General features: G+C 39.8%; 1 protein-coding gene across 1 annotated transcript in view; it reads left to right on the plus strand.

Annotated features, from left to right (window-relative positions):
- Positions 1–23,614, plus strand: part of lcor (ligand dependent nuclear receptor corepressor) — a 50,151-nt gene that overhangs the window by 16,307 nt on the left and 10,230 nt on the right. Inside the window, 3 exon segments of the mRNA XM_086034098.1 lie at positions 15,079–15,144; positions 17,412–17,491; positions 20,395–20,530. Of these exon segments, the coding sequence (XP_085890224.1) occupies positions 15,079–15,144; positions 17,412–17,491; positions 20,395–20,530 (282 nt within the window).

Raw genomic sequence — 23,614 nt, forward strand, 5'->3', positions numbered from 1 at the left:
ATATTCATGCAAGCAGCCTCCTCTGCTCCTCCTGTGTGTCAATATTATTAGACTGGAGAGACCCTCCCCCACTCCTACAAGCCTGTACGCTTCATCGCACACACACACATTCACGCATGCACACACGTACGCACACACAGCAGCAAATAAAGAGGAGAGCAGACCTTTGATTTTCAAAAAGGGAAATATTTATGACCAGTTGTTAAACCTCCTCCCTTTGTGTGTGTGTGTGTGTGTGGGGGGGGGGGGGGGGGGGGGGGGGGTGCGTGTGTGCTTGCGCGCACGTGGGTGTGTGTGCTTGTGCGTGCGTGCGCGTGTGTTTGTCTATATAGGTCTGGGTCAGTGATATGTCAGATATTGTTCTGGGCATGCTCCCTGAAGGTGTGCACTGTGTGTGTGTGTGTATGTGTGTGTGTGCGTGCGTGCGTGTATATATCACGTGCCCCATTAAACTCACACTCGGCGCCTCCAAAATGGCTTCTGCGTTCCCCCTCACCGACAAGCTGCTTGTACATTTATAAAAATTTGAAATGTGTTAAAGTCCGCCCCCCCCAAAATCCCAACTTTTGTACTTATTTTCCAATATTAAAAAAAAAAAGTAATTACAGTGGTGCCTAGAGATATGAGTGTAATTTGTTCCGTGAACATGCTTCGTAACTCATAACACACAAATCATCTTTCCCCAATGAAATGAATGGAAATAACATTAGTTATCCGCTCTTGCCAATGTTCTCTCTAAGCTGCGTGTGTGCACAATCGTGAACTGCTCTCAACCTCTCAGTGCGCAGCAAATGTATACTGCGCTTCAAAAAAATTAATAAATATATAAAATAAAAACATTAAAACCTAAGCTGGATCGGCCTTTTGCATTTTCATATTTGCCTCTTGCAAAGAAATTGAAAAGTTGACTTGCGGATGTGGTTGACGGAGCGGGAAGAAAAATGCTTTAAAAAAAAAAAAAAAATGGTGAACGTGTGGGAGCATTTCAGACTGAAATGCGCACCGTGTCGTGTAATCATTGTCACACAGACTTTGCTCAAAGACGACCGCTTGGTTAATCTTACCTTGTCTAAGGTCCGAAACGCGGCTTACAGTGATAATGTTGATGCGCCTTACTAATATGACATTACCTCTGCGGAGGGCTTAGTCACTGTTAATTATATGACTCTTAGCACGGTGACAAGTGCAGTGTACACTAATGTAACGCCTATAACACTTGGTCAAGATCTGAAAAAAAATTCCTGGGCGAAATTGCTCAGACCGATTGAAAAGTAACAAAAATGGTTGCCATGTGTTTGGCGACACGTCGATTGGAGCTGCGGCATTGTCCAGCGTTGGTGCTGTCCTCTCGTCGCCTAACTAATACCCTTAAAACTGAGCGGGGAAAGTACCCCTATATTATCTTGGCATAGCATATTAGCACGACTTTACATATGATGACACAGATGGCCAATGCACGAGCCGCGAATGAGCACACTTTGGCTGGCTCAGTCCAGGGGTGTAGCTCGTCATTTGGATGCCCAAGGCAAACATAGTCGATAACATAATCAAATAGAATGAATGAAACTGTTTGTGCATCAAGATTGAGTCATTGCGGTTCGTCCCGGGGCCGGATAATACAGTCAGGCAGACGCAAGCGGAGAAGAGTTTCACGACTGTCAGAGCCGCTGTAATATTAGTCGTTATTCGCAGAGGATAAAGAATATATCCTATTTGTCATCAAATATCCATTGCTTGAATGGTTATTTTAAAACAGCGATTATCGATGCTAAATGATAGCTCGTCAATGGCGTTTTCCAATATGTGTTGGCATTGAGCTAACGGGGACGTTCTTAGGGTAAAGTATGGTTCTTTCAAATACACAATGTGTAATTACTTTAAACCTCTTTAAACATGTTGTTAAAATATTTTTGGTGGAGCTATAACTTGTAACTTGCTGTAAAGTAATGTCTTTCTGATTTGATTCAGTGGGGAGTATCGATTTAATATACAAGTAAATAGAGTTACGAGCTTGGTCACGGAACTAATTAAACTTGGTCAAGGTACTGTTGCCGTTTGCAAATTCAGCTTCAATTGAGAGTGGGTTAGTGGTGTACCTAATGAAGTGTCTGTTTTTTGTGTGTGTGTTCGTGTGTGTGTGTGTGTGTGTGTGTATTTTTTTTTTTTTTTTTAAGCGCATCACGTTCTTGGCTGCATATTTTATCTTGGTCCGTTTCCTTGCTGCCATCTGGCCACCACCAAGCTAGCTGCCCATGAGCGTACCTACAGTATTAATGTGTGTGTATGTGTGGGTGGGGGGATTGGTGTAGTAGCAGTAGTGTGGGGGGAGCAGCGGTGCTTTTGCAAATAGGTCAGAGTTGACTTGACTAATGTCCAAATGAGACCAAGACATACTCCGAGAAGACAAAGAAGAAGAACATTGTGAGCTTCTTTGTCCTCCGCCTGCAGCTCTGCTTCATGTGAACGTCATATGATAACCAGAGAGCATACACACACGTACACACGCGCACACACGCACTCACGCGCACACGCACGCACACACACTAGTCCAAAATATGTCTTTGATTCAACAGCTCGGGGCCCACTGACCTCGTTAGCTCACCCTCAATTCAGACAATCCGCACAGCTGGCTGACTGCGGCCAGTACAAAAACACCTTCAATTAAAACATGGACCCAAAAAAAAGACAAAGAACTCAAATAGAAACAAACAAAAACACACACATATATATATATATATATATATATATATATATATATATATATATATATATATATATATATGTATATATATATTTTGTATACAGTAATCCCTCATTTACCGTGGTTAATGGGGACCATTAAACAAGTTTAGTTGGACTCGCCGACGGAGGGCCGCTTAAAAGTAGAGGCGGACCGGCTTATAGACGGGTGCTATTTTTTGTGTGCATACGTTAGTATTTTTATGTGTGTATGTGTGCGCTGGTTTTACTGGTTCATTTCATCTTCTTGCTCACTTTATATGAGTCAGTGGTCACCCCGCACTCACGCACGCGTCTTATTATCCCTTTGTGTCGCTTTGTTGTTGCCGTGTGTGCGTGTCTGAGTATGTGTGTGTGCGTGGCCTTTTTGTCACCTATCTTAACATGTGTATTGTCAACGGGAAAATGCCTGGTTTCCATGACGACAGGAAGGTGTAGAAAAGCTAAAGAAAGAAAGCTAAAGAAGAGATGATGAAAACAAGCAGGGGAGGACTCAAGGTGTCAAAGCGAGGAAGAGAAGGAGACCTGCAGGGAGTTGCAGGGTAAAGTAGAAAAACAAATGAAATGAAAATTTAAAACAAAAAAACTTGGAAAATTGCCCCCAAAAAAAGCCTAAAACGATCGCTTCAAAACAAAATGACAGACTCCCAGTTTATTATTGGGTACAACTTATTGAGAGACTTTTTAGTTTGTCTACTCATGGCAGACATGGCTACATGGATTGTTGCCAAGTGAAACTGGCTAAAGTGGCTGAATTTTCCCAAAACACCAGGGAGCGAAAATGGCCACATTAAACTTAAAATGACCGTTTCAAACCAAAATGCCATATTTCCTGTGTTTTTCGGCCATGGCTTTTTGAAACTTTTCTGTGGGTCTACTCATAATAGATATGTCTTCTAAATTTCACGTTGCCAAGTGAAAAGGGCTTCAGGTGCTGAATTTTCCCCAAACTCCTTGAAGCAAAAATGGCCATATTAAGATCAAAACGGCTTCATTAAATCAAAATAGCAGACTTTCTGTGTTTTTTGGGGGCTTCTTGAAACTTTTTGTGGGCCTGCACGTCACAGGCCCCGATACTGAATGTCATGTTGCTTAGTAAAACTGGTTTCAGGGACGGTATTTTCCCAAAACTGCAGGTTGATGAAAAAAACGGCCATATTGAGCCTAAAACGGCTGCTTGCCGTGTTTTTTGGGCATGGATTTTTGAGACTTTTTTTTGCAGGTCAACTCATGAGAGACATATCTACCAATTTTAATTTTCCTTAATTTTCAAAATTTCCATAAATTCCAGTGTAAATTTTCACCAGGATGAACTCACCAAAGCACTACAACTGGAGCCAAAATGGCATACTTCCCATTTCTTATTGATTATAGCTTCTTGAGACGTTTTTGTGGGTCTTCGGAGGCGGATTCTTCAAAAACACCACAAGACCCACTAGGATGAACATGCCATCACATGACAAAATGAGCCCTCCTGTCTCTTTTCATGTCTTGCTTCTTTAGACTTTGTTTTTGCGAGTCTACTCATGACAGACATGTCTACCAAATTTCATGCCCTTCAGGGAAACTGGCTTTGGGGGCCCGAATCTTCAACAAATTCTATGCGGTGCTAATTTGAAGAAGAGCATGTAAAGGCGGCGTTCAGCAGTGCAGTGCCGCCTACCTCCTTTTATTCTCACGCGTGCTCTCCTTTGTATCATCCCGAGGTTTTAAATCCCAGCAGGAATTTACCCACGTGCCCCGGCGGCTAAGCAGACAGACTTGGGAGCCTTGGCCTGACATCCCAAAACGACAGCTCGGGTCATGTGACTCTAGATGTTTAACGGAATCACAGTAAAGAAAATAATAGTGATATATTTTCTTACTCTTTTGGATAAAACCAACAAAATGTCAAATGTAAATATCATAGAGATGCATTGTAGATTAATTTTTTGAGTGTCCTGTCGGTAAATGCGTTAAAAAAAAACTATAAAAAAATGTACATTTTGAATGTTTGTAAAAAAAAAAAAAACACACACACACTAAGCATTGCTTTTTTTTTATGAATAAAACGTCCAAATTAAATATTGCAAATGCAATTTTGTAATATTTTTCTATTAAGTATAAAAACAATCAACTAAATTGCTTCTTTGTGTTTAGGCTAAAAAGAATAATCATATTGTAATGTTTTTCTTACAAATTTTAATTTGAAAGAAACCTAAAAAAACAAAATCTTTGTGTTTTGGGTAAAAAAAAGATTGTCTAATCCAAACATTATAAACATTTTCTTCCATCTAAAATAAAATTTGCAACTGTATTTTTCCTGAAATATGAACAAAATGTTGATATATTTGTGAAAAAAGTCAAATGCGGTAAACATACATTTTAAATAAAAAAAATAATTCCTAAAAACTTCCAGAACATTTTTTTTTTGTAATTTGGATAAAAAGAAGAGAGAGATATGGTCAAATCTGGGTGGGTGCCGGGAGTACATTTCCTTAAAAAAACAAAAACTCTTCCAGTTTTGGATTTTAAGAAGTCTAAATATTGTACATATATACAGATTAAATAAATTTTATTCGCATTCATTTGATTTAATTTACTCCAAAAATGTGTTTTGCTCATGAAACACATCTGCATATTTTTTTGTCTTAGCTTAGCTGGCGCCCAACTCACCTCTGCCTTTAATCAGGAGCTTTAAAAGCTTAAAAAAATATATAAAGCCCCCTACCCCCACTGTGTGCCCACTGTGTTAGGTGGCCGAGGTCCGTCCTGCGCAAATTGGATTTTCTGTAGCTCAGCTGCTCGCTTGCCGTGATGTCACAACAAATCTGATGCTCGCCATCGTTTGCTCGGGTCTACGCTTGTTTGTGTGAATTGCAGCCACACTTCGTGTGTTTAAACATTAACTGGCTTGCAAAGTAAAGCTAGTATGATGCTAAACAACAGTAGTGGGACATTAGCGTTTGGCACTACAGTGAACCCTCGCTATAGTGCAGTTGATTGTTTACCCCCCTACAGTATCGCAGATTTTTATTACTACCTATTAACAGATGAAATAACATCGCTCAGTACTTATATTGTGAGGGAAGGCCGACTCACGGCAGAAAGTATACAGCCCAGCTTACATGCGTCATTGGGCTAGTTTTTAGCCCCGCCCCCCAAAAATCAGCACAACCAAGAAGGTGAAAAGAAGTTTAGTGCTATTTCTCAACGATTCAGTGATTAATTGTTCTCAATCTTTGCACGTTTTCAGGATTACAACCATATTTAAGGTATTTAGGAAAAAAAAAATGAAATTACTTTACAGGGTCTTTAAACATTTTAGGAGAGACTTCCTATGGTTTCTGATAAAGTTTTACTTTAAGAAACAAAATGTTATTAATAAGATTTTTTTCCCAAAGTTGTGAAAGTTTGTATGTTAAAAAAAAATCATGAAATTAGAGTAGATACATAAGACAAAGATGTACACTATGTGAATGTGGGGCATATCTAGGAATTTATAGTAATCATCCATCCATCTATTTTCTACCCTGCTTCCAAAGAGTACATTTTTCTGTTTATCAAGAAGGATTTTTTTTCTGAATTTTTAAATTTCCTGATTTATTTATTTTTTTTTCAATTTTCATTAAAAGCAAAGATTTTAATCATAAAATTAGGTGATACGTGTTTTTAGAATTCTGTCATCAAAGTTAACAATACAGCATCATAAAACGACACTAAAATATTTTTTAAAGAAGCGCGTCAACCTGCTGCTCACCTCGGTAAAAGTACTTATCGGTGAAAGTGAAAAGGCAAGGTCGCCACTATAGCTTCCCATATAGAAATGTTTTCGTGTTTTTCATTTGGCGTCTTTTCACAGGAATAATTTGTTCCGCCACCTGAAAGGAATTTAAAGAAGGTCATTGAAAGAAAAAAGAATACAAAAAGTGTTGCCTTGCTCTCCGGGCGCCTCGCGAGCATGTTTTCCTTTTGTTTGAGACTCTCAATGAGTCTCGCAGCCACGGCCGCCTCCACTGCGCGGCGCGTCCTTTTCTTCTTTTTTTTTGTGCAACCTTGAGGCCCTTTGGAAAACCACGCCGATGCCATTTGACTTGTGAGTCCCGTAGTTTTCTTTGTCGTCCAACTTGAAGGAAGTTCTCACTAGCATTTACCAGTTTAGCATTTAGATCCATTTGGTAGCAGAACGACAATAGCATGATGTTAGCATTTAGGTTGACTTTTAGCATTAGTTAGTATTTACTGGGATTTTGTTGCAGAACAACAGTATTATGAGGTTAACATTTGTGTGATGTTAGCATTTAGCTCAATTTTGTTGCTGAATAACAGGAGTTTGATTGTAGCATTCAGCGCTATTTAGCATTAGCCGTATTCTGGACCACAGTAGTGTGATGTTATCATTTACAAAATAGTGTTATTTTGTAGCTGAACAACAGTTGAGTGACGTTAGCATGTCCTTTAACAGGACATTAGCGACTATTATTATTTTATTTTTACTGAATGACAGTAGTGTGACATTAGCATTCAGCACTGTTTTGTCAACATCAGCCCAACATTAGCTCTAGATGTCGCCTTGTTAGCATGTAAACAACAGTGAAATTTGGCGGGAAAATTGCCAAGTTAGCAGTGGAGACATTGCCCCTATACGAGACGTACTTTGAATAATCATGAGTGAAAATTAGCCATCACTTAATTTTCTTAAATGAATTGGTGCAGGATGAAAGAATGCACGTGTTAAAGACACCCACTTGAGCTCCCGCTACACCCACCTCGCTGCTAATTGCTATCAATTAGCTTCTCGTTAGCACGTTCACGCGCACGATGGGTGTATCACTTTGGGAGTTTTAGTGGTGGTTAGCGCTGTGCGGCCTCCTTCCTGGTCCTCACCGCTTAATTATCTCATTAGCACATAATTTCACTGAAATGACCAGCAGCTGTGCATGTGTGAGCGTGTGCATGTGTGAATGTGTGTCTCTGTGGTTATATTTTGTGTATGTGTGTGCGTGTGCGTATGCTGTTGTTTTTCTGTCTTTTATGAGGCACAAGACTATTTTATTGATGAACGACGGTAGCATGACATCAATTTTTATAACAGTAGAATGCCATTAGTTCAGCGCTATTTTGTTATTGACCAACTGTGGCGTGACAGTATTTAGTGCTATTTTGGTGCTAGATAAGAGTTTTGAACAATCTTTTGTCACTGATGGACAGATGTGTGACGTCAAGACTATTTTGTCATTTACCTGTGTCATGTCAGCATCTCGAATTATTGTGTTGCCAAACGGCAGTTGAGCTGAAAAACATTCATCTAATGTTAGCATTCAGCGCCTTTTTGTTGCAGAAAGAGAAGCATGTGATGTTAGCATTTAGCGCTATATTTTTGTAGTGTGATATTAGCCTTTACAACAGTAGCATCAAGTTAGCATTTAACAATATACTGTCTCTGACCAACAGTATTTAACACTTTTTCTGAACAGCAGTAGTGTGATGTTAGCACTGAGCACTATTTTGCCGCTGAACAACTGTAATGTGACATTAGCACCCACAGCAACGGTGTAAAGTTAGCATTTAGCATTATTTTGGTTGCCTAATGACAGTAGTGTAGCACTAATTTGTTTTTGAAGTATAGTAGCATGACATAGCATATAGCATGGATTTGTTGCTAAACAGTACTACATACATCTAGCACTATTTTGTTGCTGATTCTTCCTTTAATTATTCATTGTGTTTTCTTCTGTGTTGTTGCAGTAACACCATGTTGAAATTCTGCAGTGTGTGTCTTTGTGTTTGTGTACCGTGAGGGGCGTGGTCATGACTAACTGTGTTGATTTGCACAATTGATCGCAAACTCCAGTGATCCAGTGAGTGTTTGATTGGAATTCCGAGTGTGTGTGTTTGTGTGCATGTGTGTGCGTGTCAGCCTCCTTTGAGCTCATCCAGCTTTTTCCTTGAGAGAAAAAGATGAGATGAGATTAGGGATTTGTCTTGCAGAGGAGCGTCAGATTGAATCGACACGCCGCATTTAGGGGGTGTGCCTGTGCGTGTCTTTGTATGTGTGCGCGCATGTGTTGCCACGCCTTTGGTCCACCGTGTACACACGGGTTTTATTCCTTTTTTTGTTTTACACTCACAAACACTCACATGCAATACACCCCCCCCCCAAAAAAAACTAGTATATACACACACACACACACACACACACACACACACACACACAAAACCCACCGTATTTTTCGAACTATAAGTCGCACCCACTCCATTTTTTAAAAAAAACCTTATATAAGACACACCTGTCTATGTTGAAAAAAAAAGATATTTACTGTATTTACAGAACGATTTTGAACTGCAAATGTGCTTGTATGTACCTGAACAGATCCTTTCCTAACAGTGCCTTTTAATACAGCAGCAACTTTATATATATATATATATATATATATATATATATATATATATATATATATATATATATATATATATATATATATATATATATTTATAGTTAGTTATATATATATATATATAGTTATACAGTATTTTGTTAGCAAATTAACCGTTTTAACAATCGACATTAACAGCAACATTGAGGTTAGCATGTCTTAACTTTTTTGTTCCTGAACAATAGTAGCATGACATTAAACGTGCTCCATTTTATTCAGCACAGATGACACCGTTTTGTAAAATTTTATGAGCATATTGCCAATCGTGGCGAAGATCCAAAGTAGCTTGAAATGATGGACTCGACTAGAGAGTACAAAATGTTTCAGTAAATAACAAACGTTGTGCCGTCGTGTCATGTGCGCGTTACTGTCCCATGGCATGTCAAAATGACTGCCCTAATATAGACGACCATTCCCCGGAACAGACATTCAAAACTAAAAGAAAACTTGTACAAATTATTATGCTAGTTATTTCCGCTTAAAGCAGCTATGGAAGTGCATGTGTGTAACGGAACAGTACATCATCTGACACATCATGTGACGTCGCCGTGTCATTACGAATTTTGACGGCATGTCCGTCATTGTTGCACAACATGTTTTTCCATGTTGCGGTTTTAATCGGGCACAAAGGTCGCCCTGTCGTCGGCCTAATAAAAGCAGCTAAAGGTTATTTGGGCTAGCATGTCCAGACAACTCCACGCAATATTGTTCTAAACGGATTCAGAGTCATTCAAAGGGTGAAATGTCTATCTGGACGCCGCTACCAAAATATTGCACTTTTTTTCAACAAAAAAGAGAACAATTTAACAAACAAACAATTTACTGACACTTAATCTCATCACCATTTCTAAATAAAATTACCAGAGCTGGGCACTTGACCCTTTTTTGCCGGTCCATCCTCCGCTGTGACCTGGATATCCGCCCGTCCTTTTTCATAAAAATGATCATCCTCGGACCCCGTCCATCCTCGTCCTTTTAAAGCGCTTCCGTCCTTGCATTCCATCAGTCTGTCACCTGTTGCTTGGCGGAATCCAGGGGCAAAGTTATACGTGCTCCCAATTGGGGTAAGGAACTAGATGCTATTAAAATTATCTGTTGCTAGACAGATTGTGTTGGGCAAAATCGTATGCGCCCCCAAGCCCAACCTAAAATAAATGTCAGTTCGCACCTTGAGGCAGAGGGCTCCTCGGTCTCACACAGCAGAAAGGCGGCATACACTAGTGCACACAGATGATAAATAGTCTGTGTGACATTTGTTGCTAGGTAGAGTTTGTGGGAAAAAGTTATACATAACCCCAGGGCCTATTTCTGAGTAAAATTGGCTCTTTTCTTAAAGCCTTGGAGCAAGAATGAAAGATTACTTTATTTGTTGCTACCCAAATCATCTTCATTTAGACTTACTGAACCAGAGTTTGTGGGGTGAAATCGTGTGTGCCCCAAAGATCACAATAAGTTAGACGTACTGAACATCTGTGTGACACTTTTTGCTTGACAGAATTTGTGGGGGAAAGTCCAGTTTAAGATTAAAATCACCTTTTTCCCTTGCGACTTGGGGCAAGAATGTTAGAAAACACTTCCTTCAGACTTGTTGCTGGACGGAATTTGAAGGGCAACATTGTTAGTTTCCTTAGCACCTCGCACACAGCTGAACAGGACGTTAATATGCACTCAGACGACAAATAGTGAACGTGACACTTGCCTGGCAGAGTTTGTGCATGGTGCAAAATCTAGTGTGCCCCTAAAACAAATTTTACCTCCGTTCATCGATCGTTAAACTTCCCTTGAACGAATTTTTCTGGAAACTGTCTCACATCCAGCAATGTTGAGGCTTGTTTTTCCCCCCCATCACAGACAAGTGTCTTGGAACTGATGCTAATGCTAACAGCTAAGTCAGACATGTTAATAATGAATGAAGCTGAATGTATGTCAAGTGCGGTTGCGACCTAAGTCCCGCCCCCCCCGTCTTGTCTCTGGCCCTAATGAGGTATTGATTGGCCAAGAACGAGGCTTTGGTCATGCTGAATTATGAATGCTTGCGCTGCGCTATATTTAGCTGCCGTGCGCTAGTCACAAGAAACATCAACATTCCATACCTTACACAAATGCTTCACATAAGCTTCCTCACTCTGAATTCTTGAGAAAGTCCACTCGGAGAAATAACCCAAAGAACGAACATGATTTACGTATTTGCAATAGTTAATTTTGCTTCTTACTTTGATCCATCATTAGTTTGTTAGTTTGTTTATTGGCTATAACAGTTACGTTGTTTGTTGGAATCAGACGTTAGTTCGCTCATTACTTCATTAGTTACAATAGTTAGAATACTGATTTTATTCAATTGTTTGATTTGTTGGCTACAATAAACCCTTCATTTGCTAGTTGCAATAGTTAGTTCATTCAATAGTTTGTTACAAGAGTTGGTTAGTTTGTTAGTACAGTTTGTTAGTCCATTCATTAGTTCGTTAGGTACAAAATGTAATGTCTTAATTACAATACTTAGTCGATTCATTAGTTTCTTAGTCACAATAGTTACAAGAGTGAGTTTCTTGGTCGCAATAGTTAGTTTATTAATTCGTTGGTTAGTTACAATAGTTATTTTGTTGTTTGTTTTGTTTTTCAATTAGAGTGGTCTTTTTTTTTTTACTTGTTCGTAGTTGGTAAAAAGTGTGCTCATTCGGTTAGCTTTCCTATCGGGCATTTCAATGATATCAACATTCATGTAGAAAAATTAAAATGTTTAGAAACAAAGGATGACGCTAACCAAAAAGCGTTAGGGTGAAGCTTCATTTGAGTTCAGTAGTTACAGTCGTGATTGATGTCGTTGTTCATTAGTTAGTTAAGATAGTTCTTTTTGCACATTGTTAGGCTCCCGCAGCCCCTCACCGCAGCCCCAAAATAAGAAAAATAGCACAGTCTTCCTCTGCGAATAAAGAAGTGCTCTGCTAACATACTTAACATACCTGTGCATGGTTGTGTCTGTCTACATGCTTCTGTACATGTACATGCGTGTGTTTTTGTGGATTTGGGTGGCATCTATATGCCTTGTGAGTTCCTCCTTGCATGTGTAAATGAACATGCTTCCCTGTGTGTGTTTCTGCGCGTGTGTTTGTCTACATGTCTGTATGTGTGTACAAGCTTCCCTGTGTGTGTTTGAGTATGTTCTCCACATCCTTTGTAAGTCCCCCCCATGCCTACGTGCGTGTGCGGGTGTGCGTGGGTTTGTGCGTGTGTGTGAGTGTGAGTGAGTATGGTGTCTACATCTTTTGTGAGTTCCTTTATGCATGTGTGTGATCTATGTTAGTTGTGTCTGATTTGTACATGCTTTCTGAATTCCACATACTGTACATGTCTATATACGCGTGCGTGTGTGTGCTGTTGGACTGTGAAGTGAGAGAAAGCGACAGCTTTGTACATGAGCGTACACACCCATGCACACACACACACATACTATACATATATATATATATATATATATATATATATATATATATATATATATATGTATATATATATATATATATACAGTTTACTGTATATGTGTGTGTGGGTGTGTATGTATATATATATATATATATATATATATATATATATGTATATATATATATATATATATACACATATATTTACATATGTATATATATATATACATATATATGTACATATATATACATACATTCACTGTATGTAAGAATATTCTTTATATGGTGTGTACATATACTGTATATACGGTATGTAGAGGTACACTGTATATATATAGTGTGTCTCTATGTATTTATATGCATGTGTGTGTGTACGTGTTTGACCTACATTGGTAAGCTTTTTCGCCTGTGGCTGGCTGTTATCTCATCAGACCAATCACATCCCATAATAATATCCCGTTATGTCCCGTCTGTCCATTACAGTTAACGCAAATGATTTTTAACATACAACAACGTAACATCCATCAAACGAGTTGAATAAGCGCTGTTCAGAGCCCAAGGCCTTCTTTTGGAATAAGGTTTGCGACATAAGCCAAAGTAAAAGCAAAACACACACACCTTGCTGAGTTCTCGTAGGGAATATCATTTGCATTTTATGTTACAGCCGTATGCCAAAATGGATTGAATTCTTTTTTCTCCTTACAATTCTTCACACAATATCCCCTAATACCATAATAATAAGATATTTTTGCAAAGGTATTAAAAATAATGATTTTAAAATCTTGTGAATAAGTATTCAGAGGCTTTTCCATCTATGAAGCAGACATTTGGAGTTAGGTGGATCATTTTTCCACTGATCATTAATTGATCTGATTGCAGTGTTTTTGGGAGCCATTTTAGGCTTTGTCCTAGTGTTTTGGGAAAAAGTACTTTTTAGCCTTTGTCGCATTTTAGTCATTCCTATTATGTGATCGTTTTAGTCAACGAGAACTGTTAAGGGTTTTAGTCAACAAAAACCTTCGTCTAGTTTTCGTCAATTTTCATATAATTAATAACTATAATATGTAATTAACTCTAACTATAATGACATATCTGTATTCTGTACAATTGAATTTGGTTTTTTTTATGTGGGGATAGCAACAGATCTAAAATGCTTCATTTTCCTCCAAATTTTAGACTCTCACCAACCCCAAATCACTGCATGTTCACAACATAACAGTAGCTAACACACACACAAGCTTTTAAATTGACGTTAGCACAACAGCTAACTTTAGCCTATAGCCAGCTGGCCTTTTGTGGCGGCTGTTAGCGCCGATTGTTGAGTAACATGTTATGTACAAAATACTGTATTGTAACAAACTGTGTTACGTGTGTTTTATTTTTGTGTGTTGCCGTTGTGGGTTTGTGGCAAACACGTCATGCGAGTGCGGCTATTTCTTGAAAGCATCATTGTGTTCGCGGGTGTGCGAAAGGGAGGCAGAGAGAAAGACTGGAGCACTGTCTTACTTTTCATTTCGACATAGCGCATCGTCTTGCCATGATTTCAAAGACACACATTTGGCCCGTCACTGTTTCGTTGTCATCACGCAAAAAAAAAATGGCGTCAATGTAATAATTTCATCATCGTCTGCGAAAATAACACTGGTTGATTGGACATGATTTGGAAAGGCACACACCTGGTACCATTTGGAACCGGACCGCACAGATAGATTTTGTGGCAGAATGTATGTCGGTACATTTGCAAAAAAAGTGTTTGTTAGCATCCTGTTGGGGAGAACTTTTTTGTTTATTCACGAGAAACAAAACTGTGTGTATGTGGGCACTTTATTAACCTTTTTGCATTTCAACACACGCGTCTTTGTTTGCCTCCGCTTTCATTTCTATATGGTGGAGGTTGAGGCGGCGGGGGAGGGGAGGCGGTCGGCGGCGGGGGGTGTAGGTGGATTTTTTTGGGGGGCGGGGCCGTATGTGGCGGGGGGGCCGTCTCATGTATTTATGTCGGACCGTATGCGGTCACTAGGCAACAGCAACAGCAAGATGTTTACATTTAATAAAAAGTGAGTGACATTAGCGCACTGGTGTGTTAGTGTTAAAGAGAAGAAAGACTGCGTGTGCGTGTGCGTGTGCGTGCGTGTGTTTGAGTTATAATAAGCTGCAGGCTTGTCTTTATAGATATTTTGGCAGGTGTATGTGCCTGCAAAACCTCGGCCATTGTGTGTGCGTGTGTGTGTCTTGCGTGTGTGGGTGTGGGTGTGTGTGTGTGTGTGTGTGTAATTGTCGCGAATGAGTGTGCTTGTCAGTCTACGTTGACACAATGATGCAGTCTGTGTTTTTTTATCATTATCGTCAGTTTCCTTGAACCGCACAAAGACTTCTGACACACACACACACACACCTACATATAATGTGTATATTCACACACTACAAAGTGTTTCTGTATAGAATGTGGTTTTAGCTATGGTCACATGATGGATGAACGCTAACGTGACTTTTCTTCTTCGCAGGCTTTGAAAGCATCCTGGAAGGCTTGTTTGGGCCGGGAGTAGTCAAAGATAGCACGCTTTTCCAAGGTAACACACACGTGCACATGCCCACATACGCACGCACACACGGAGCTTACCCTGCCATTTGTTTTGTATGGACGAGTCAAAATGTCCTCAAAAAGGAACTGCTTAAACCGGCTATCATGTCAGTCTGTGCAAAGAAAGCTCATGGCAAAATGTTCTTAGCGGCACGTTATCGCGTCGTTATTTCCGAACGGATTCTACGGGAATCAAAGGACAAAACATGCCTCTCTTTACAGACGGGTGTGCAATAGCTGTTCTTAGGGCCAGAACACATAAGAAGCTTGTGTGTGGTTTGGGAACCTACTTTTAAATAATGGTATTTTGATTAATGAAATCAAATGAAAAAAACTCAAACTAAACTTGAGAAAACATTATCAAATGATAAACAAATGAAAAAAAAGTGTTTTCAATAAATTAATTACTCACTGAAACTATATTTTACCTTTATAAAATTAACAATGACTATAATTATAGCGAAAATACCCTTCTGGTCTTTATCAATTTCATACATGAGCTTTTAGGTATTATTTTAAATTTATTTATTTCTCTAATAATGTACGGCCGTATGCATGAATTAAGTTTGAACCTTCATTTGGGAATTGTAGTTTACTTAGCTATTTTATAGAAAGGTTAGGGGATAGTGTTAGGCTTATAAACTGAAGCCAAGCAGTTTCCCAAAATTAAAAACTACAAACACGGACATAACTATTGTATGTGAAAATATGAATATAATTGACTCCCATTATAATTGCACTGAGCATTTTTACTTTTTGTTTTAAGTTACCCCAAAAATTCTTGAAAAAGCTTGTCTGTACTGCCAATAAGTGTTTTCCACCAAAAAAGGTTGTTGTCTCCCAGAAAAAAAATAAAATAAATAAATACAAATGTAAAAATAGGTAAATCAGGTGCCGAACTGCGAGGATGCTGGTGTCCACTTTATCAAAAACAACCCCCCTCTAAACACTAACTGAATTTGAAAAAGAAAAGTCAAAATGAAATAAAAACTAACTATAATGAAAAATGCAACATACAATATACAAAATAAGCACATGGTTAAACGGAGTTTAATATCATTGTCATTTCTGAACAGTTTCCACAATGGTCGAGGTCAAAACATGCATCTTGTTCCAGGCAAGTGTGCTTTAACTTTTCTTAGCATAAAACACATGAAATAAGCGAAAAGCAAGAAAAAAAGACCTTGGCTAACTACTAAATGACAATGGATAGATGGATGTCTGTACAAAGAAGGCTCATGACTAAATGTTTTTAGCGCCACACTATGGTATAGTTATCTTTTAAAGGATTCCATGACAAAGGACAAATTGTGCGTCACATCATGGACAAACGTACTATTACTTTTCTGACTGAACTTAAAAAGCGAGAAGGGCAGTATCACACAAAGAGTTTAGCTCCGTACTAAACAAAACAATAATGGTGGTGTGTGCAAAGAAAACTCATGGCTAACCGTTTAAACGGCGCATAATAGCATCGTTATTCTTACATTCCACTATGAGAGAAGGACAAAGCGCACAGTTTACTTTTCTTACTGCAAACATTTTAAATGAGTTAGGATGAAAAATAAGTACACAAGCAGCTTGGCTAAGTACAAAAAAAATAATAATGCTACATTTGTACAAAGAAAGCTCATGCCTGAACATGTAAACAGCACTTATAGTTGAAGGTTTTTATATCTGAGTATCATGCTTGAGTGAAAATGATGCAGACAAACCGGAAATATAAAAAAATAAATAAATAAATAAAATGTTGGGCGGAGGGCTCACATGACTCCCGGACAGCATGTTGACCTCCTTTCTCATACAGGGGGGGGTTGGGGCAGTCAACTCATCTGATTGGTTGAGTTGTTTGCGCCCTCATCATATTTTTAGTTACTGCGCGTCGCCGCCACCACAAAAAGTCTGACATTTATTTCTTAACATACCGCTTGGCTGGGTTTTATATGAAACGCACCGATCAGACAGTTTTTGCAAGATGTCCGTGTAGAAGAGTCATGCTAACCTTATGCTACCTCTGACCTGGATGTAAACCTATTAGTTTAAAAGAAAAGTCACGTCGCCCTGCACGACATCCGCATGACAGTTAGCATGTCCTTAGCATGCACGTTAGCCTCTCTGACACATTATCCTGTGAAACTGTCGTATGACAGCCTTTCACAGTTATGTAAACAACTTGGTTTACATGTGGACAGTCGACTCATTTTCAAACGCCATCTTGTCTCGCATGCCCGTCAACATAAAATGTCTGTGTTGCAGATTGCGAGCCCGAGGAAGTGTCCGACTGGTCGTTTGATGACAACTGTCTCTTCTGCTGCCTGCGAGTTGAGAAAGTTAAGGTAAGGCAGAGCTAGCTTGTTGACACGGACATAACTTTTTTGCTTTTTTTTATGTGTGTGTGTGTGTGTGTGTGTGTGTGTGTGTGTGTGTGTGTGTGTGTGTGTGTGTGTGTATATATAAAAAAATATATATATATATATATACTTTTTTTGTTCTTTTTGGATACCATTTTGTTTGACAGACCAACGATGGCTAATATTTGAAGTGAACCCTGCTAGGTTTTCATTTTGTACTTTTATTTGTAAAGATATCAGGAGGTATACGTTCCGTGAATGGATGGATGGATACATGGTTAGCTAGTTGGAGGGATGGTGGAATGTCTAGATGGTGTGCAGGATAACGCTATTGCAGAACCTTTTGCCAGAGGCCAGTAGGCTGAACACTCCATGGTGTGGGTGTGTTGGATCCCTGGGGATCGTCAGTGTTCTGACCACACACATTTAAACACATTTAACCTCATTAAAACACACATACATTTATTAAAAGAGAAGTATTCCTTCTTGCTCTTTAAAGGCCCTGATACACCAAACCGTCGTCAGAGGCCGTGAAGCGTCGTGGCATCTTTAAGCGCCGTCTGTTTGGTGTAGTGGCCACCGTCGTAGTGTCGTAACCCGTCTGTAAGCGTCTTGGGGGCGTTTACGTATGTTGAATCTGCGTCGCCAGTCGTGACGTTTGCTCAGTCTGATTGGCTGTTAGCTAGCAAATCAGCGTGCGGAGCACCAACGGGAAGTGACCAATGCGGAAAAACAGTGAGCACGGCTCCGCTGCCTTAATCTTCTTTCAAGTACAAGAGCGAGGGTTGACGATGTAAGTATTTCACAAGACCGTGTCAAGAACGTGATGGTTTACTTCGCGTGGGAGTTCATCGTGCGCCAAGAATAGAGCTGAATGCATTGTTCAGGTTTTTATAATCCGCCCCCGGCCAACAGTTTACCGGTTGGAGTTTTCTAACCATGAGAAATGGTGACTACCGCCGCCGCTGGTATGGAAGGGTATTACATCTTACGCATGCGCAGAAGGTACTTTAATGGTCAGCGTCGCTGTCTGTCGTTGCGGTGTATTCCTCCAGCGTGACGTGCCGACAGCCGGCCGGACGCCACAAGGGGTAGGCGTCTGTCACTGTTGGCCAGCGTCTTTTTGGTGTATCAGGGCCTTAAAGCGGAAGCCAACCCAAACATATTGTTTTCAAGAATATGTTCCCAGTAGGCCCACTACACGGCATTCTGATTAATTTTGCATTTGTGGAATATAAGTTAAGCAGCAAAATGGGGGCGGCCATTTTGTCTTCTGTCGACTGAAAATGCCACTGCTCACAATGACCAATCACGGCTCAGATTCAGAAAACAGGTCAGCCGAGATTGGTCGTTGTGGGCAGTGGTGATGTCATTTTCAGTGTTATTTCATGTTAGCTAATACGAACAAAATCGCACGCGTGTTCATGCCGTTTCAGTTTAGAATTAATACTTTGAGGAAACATCAGAATATTTTAGCACGTTAGCCTTTGCGTCATTTGCCAGGGCTCAACGTGCTGTTAGTTTTCCTTCGAGGGAGGGGGAGGCGCTTTAGACAAGTACAAAGGAAATAAGAAAATCCTGTCCTCGTCGAGCGTCCCTTGTTCTTTGACTTGACCCTGCTCTGACCTCCCAGGTTAGCCATCTGCCTCCTAAAAATATATTCCAAACAAACCCCCAACCCTTCCTTTTGTCCTGCCCATCTGTCCCACTAAGAAGCGTTAGCGTTAGCTATTCCGTGACAGCTTTTTTTCTTTTTTTTTTAATCAACAGCATTCGTATGGATCGTAAAATTAAGATGGAAATCGATGTAAAAAATAAAAGAGCCCGGCGGCAATGCTCTAAGAGGACAAATAAAACACCACCATTGCATTCCTGCGTTGGATATCATCTTTTTGCATTTTGTTTCGTGCCAAGATTTATTGATTCATCGATTGGAAGGCAAATGCCGAATTGAGAGCGAGGCAGTTAAATTATATCTGCTCTTTGTCCTGCACCATTAACGCACACACACACGCACACGTGTACATACATGCTGACACTGCTTCTTGTCATCCCATTTAAAGCCTTTATTGGCAAAATGACCATATTTGGTGAGGGACTTTTCACAGTGGACCCTACTCAGTGTCCACAAAACCTAATTAATCAGTATAGAAACATAATGATAAATCATTGATAACTGAATATATGTAATTAGGAATATCCCGTTTTAATACACTTTCCCCCCCCCATAAGAAATCATGTAAATCTCAAAATAATCTGTTCCTGTGTCACACAAATAAGGTAAACCACACTACTAATGCTATCCTAATTTAATCAGCCCCCGATAACAGTTTCATATCTATCATACAATAAAGATGGGATGGATTTGGTTATATATTTCTAGCCGTTTTTGTCATCCATTATTATCTCTATGAAGCACTTTGTGTTGTATTTCTGTTGTATGAAAAGTGCTAAATAAAGAAAATGTGATTTCTAAAAGGGCCTTTCTTAAAGTTGAACAGGAAGTGGGCCATTTTATATTGAAGGAGTTATTTTGCACATACGGTAGTTGAATCACCAGGAAAGTGTGTGTGTGTGTGTGTGGGGGGGGGAATCAACCCAGGACACCAATTTCACTAATCAACACGAAATTGAGTGGACATGTCTATCAACACAGAACGTGCAAAAAAGTCTCACAAACCCATAACTGACATTAAACTGTAAATCGAGCATTTTGGTTTGAAGGAGACATTTAGGCTCTTACTTTGACACACCACTACAAGGGAATTCGTCCAAATGAGCCCCAATTGGAAGCAGCTATTCTAGACAGATGGGCAATGCAAGCACGCATCGCGATTAGCGAATGCTAAAATCGTGTGTTACTAATATTGTCATGCTTCTTCCCGCAGGATCACAGCGCCGACGACACGGTCGCCGGCGGCCAGCTGCTGTCGGAGGGCGAGGACGCCAAACGGGAACAGACTCGCCTCAGCCGACTGGAGAGACAAGCGCAAGACTTCCTCAATGCTGTGTTTCACAGGAAAGGTACGGAATAACGCACACACCACACAACCACACTCGTTTTCCCCCCCTGCCGCAGTCATGAATACGTGGATGAATGTCCTTCCAGAAGTGCATCCAGGCACGTTAAGTCGGGGAATTTGCTTCCTTCCTCTGGGAAATCAACCAATTTGAGGAGTGTACACCCCCTTAAGATGACTACATGCTCACACACACCGAACGTAATCATTTCTGCTCCCGTATGGAGATGATTAATATTCGATTTTTTAATACCTTTCGGTTGCTCCAAATTTAGATTTCCACTTTTGGGGATGACCTAATAATCAGAATATGATTGAATATTTCTCAAGTCATATTCAAAACACTCTTTTACATAGAAGCCGGTCATATTTCGACATTGACAAAATGTCAAAATATAACGCAAATAAGCATTTTAAAATAGTATGTCATGTTTTTTAAATGTCTGTGAGGTATAGAAAATGGATGAATGGAATTAAAACGGACTTTAAAGTGTATGGGAAACAATTTTTACACATTTTAATATGTTGTATTTAACAATAAAATATCCATGTCGGAATGAACGGTTTCTCAAATTGATACACATTAACCGAGTATTTTATGGATTTAGCATTACGCTTTGAAAATCTTCTGGGCGGGGCGAAATCATGAAGAAAGCAGATATGACGTCATCGTGCCACGTCTCTGTGACGTGTGCTCGTCGCGGTTTTTCTTCGGTATCATTTAATTTCTCCTTGAATTGAACAATAAAAACGAGCGACAAATACTTACCGACAGCTTGTCATCGCCATTTTCAGAGTCTGAAGAGGACGCAGCTGGGCCAGTGACGTCACGCACGTATTGGGTCAAGCGGCCAGTGGGTGGACCCAGCTCACGAAATATTTTATACTTAGAGTTTTCTGCATTTTTTTTTCCGGCCTCAATCTCATTACCATGAAAACAGCGTTACGACTAGGGAGTTATGAAAAGGTGAATGGCTTCTACTCATGGGGAAAAAAACAAGCGCCCGTCAAAGACGATAAAGCATTTTCATCGGTGGAGGCAGCACTTCATAAACTAGACGGTGTGTATGTGGCAAATGCAGCAGACAGAGCAGAGCGCCAGACACAAATATCCCTCAATACCCATTGCGTCTACAACTTCGCTTTTAGATTTTAACTTGTAGCTGATGCTAATCGGTGCATCTGACAAAATTTACTGCAGCTCTGCTTACCTTTTGGCTTTGACATGACAGCGTTTCACACAGTGTAGCTTGGCTGTGGCTTGAAAATGGCAGATCTTCTTGCTCATGTTTACATTATATGCTCTCTTGAAATAAACTTTTAAATACATTAGCCATTAGACAAGATGTATAGATTGATCAAGTTGGAATACTTAAGACAGTTTTGCTCAGCAGCGGTCAGTTTTTAAGGACAAAAAAACATTTGTACGTGGGCTAAAGGCTTTTTAAAAAATATGCATTTCAAAAAAATATATCCATCAGTTTTTTTGTTGTTTTGTAGAGAGTGACCCGATATCTTTAAAAAAAGTCAAATAAAAAGGGGGCAAAGGATAAAATCCTGAGGGATGCCATTTTCTTCCTTTACTTTTTCTTTTTTTTTTTTTACACACAGATTAAACGCTTTGCCTGCAGGTATACGTAATTAATATAAAGTAAAACCAAAGTAAAAGTGTTAGAAAGTGGGCCACGGGGACTGACCCACTTTTCCGAGCCGAACTACGCACTCTTTTCATGCATTTGCGTGCCAGTTTCGCCAAATAAAACCGACTTGAGTGAATGCTTTGGGCTGGACACTTGATTAGGTACACCAGCCAGTGCTTTTGATTGAAACTTTCACACAGTAGCATGTTATACGAAGGGTTTCGATACTTGATGACGTCATTGCGCTGGAGGAGACATTACTACAGGACGCACTTTGCTTTTTGTTGTTGATAAGCGGCAGAATTAAAGCGACGCTGAAATGAAATTTACGTAAAAAGTCAACAAGGCGCGTGTCAAAAAGCAGGAAGCCCTCAATGACAATTAACATCCACCGTGACCTCCCTGTAATTGAATTTAAATGACAAAAGATAATTAAACAATCACATCATGACAATCAGAGTGACAAGTTTATACCATGTGCAACATTGTTTCCCCACGATCTTCTGAATAATAAACATTTTGGAAATACAAAATTTCCACATTAAACAATTGACGACAACTCATCGTTCCGATGGGACGTTGGCGGCTTTGTTACGCGGCTTTTAATGCGCAAAAAGCGGATTTATTTATTTGGCAGCCCCCCGGATGGCCGCCTGCTGTGTTGTTTGCACGCCAGCCTCCAAATAAATTACCAGATTAAAATGAAGTTGATTAAACAAACCGCTGCGATTATTATTTTAATATCGCTTAATACTAACCAGCAGATTAGACATTGCATGTGCATGTTTGGAAAGGGTATTCTGCAATTCCCGGGACATGGACGTGTATGAAGTTTAACACCCCACCTTCACTTTTTCAGATACATGCTGCTTTCTGTGTGAAAGGCAAAAGTGTACAAATGCCGATTTTCAGTTATGACGACACCAATTTTGCAACTAATCTTTATGGGAAAGAGATTCTTTACACAATCAACATCCCTCACAGTAACCCCTTTCCCACTGGATGCTGTGTAAAAGCAGCAATATCCTGCACGCTTGTTTTTTGGTTTTTTTTGGTGATAAAGAGCCTATTTTCTGTTACGGATGCATCAAATCTGCACTATTCACTGTATGAAAGACGTTTTAGGCCCAATTAACCCTCCTCACAGTAGTCCCTTTCACTCTGCAAATGTAATTTGCAGCAAAATCTTGCCTTTGCTGGGTTCTGTGTAAAGGACTGATTGATAAAAGCCGGATCTTCAGTTAATGCTCCGGTGCGGTATCTTGCTACTGAATTTTACACCGACCTCACAGTGGCCCCTTTCACACAAGGGAGGCCATTTTTCTGTAGGTAAACGCTATCCTGCCTTGACTGGCTTCTGTGTATAAATTGCTGGATGTGGATGTGCTCTTTTCCTTTTGGCAGCATCTCCGTGTGAAACAGGCCACTAGAAAATTCCGCACAGAGTT

This window comes from Filicampus tigris, chromosome 6 (assembly GCF_054856515.1).
Source record: "Filicampus tigris isolate MCC_2025a chromosome 6, RoL_Ftig_1.0, whole genome shotgun sequence".
NCBI lineage: Eukaryota > Metazoa > Chordata > Actinopteri > Syngnathiformes > Syngnathidae > Filicampus > Filicampus tigris.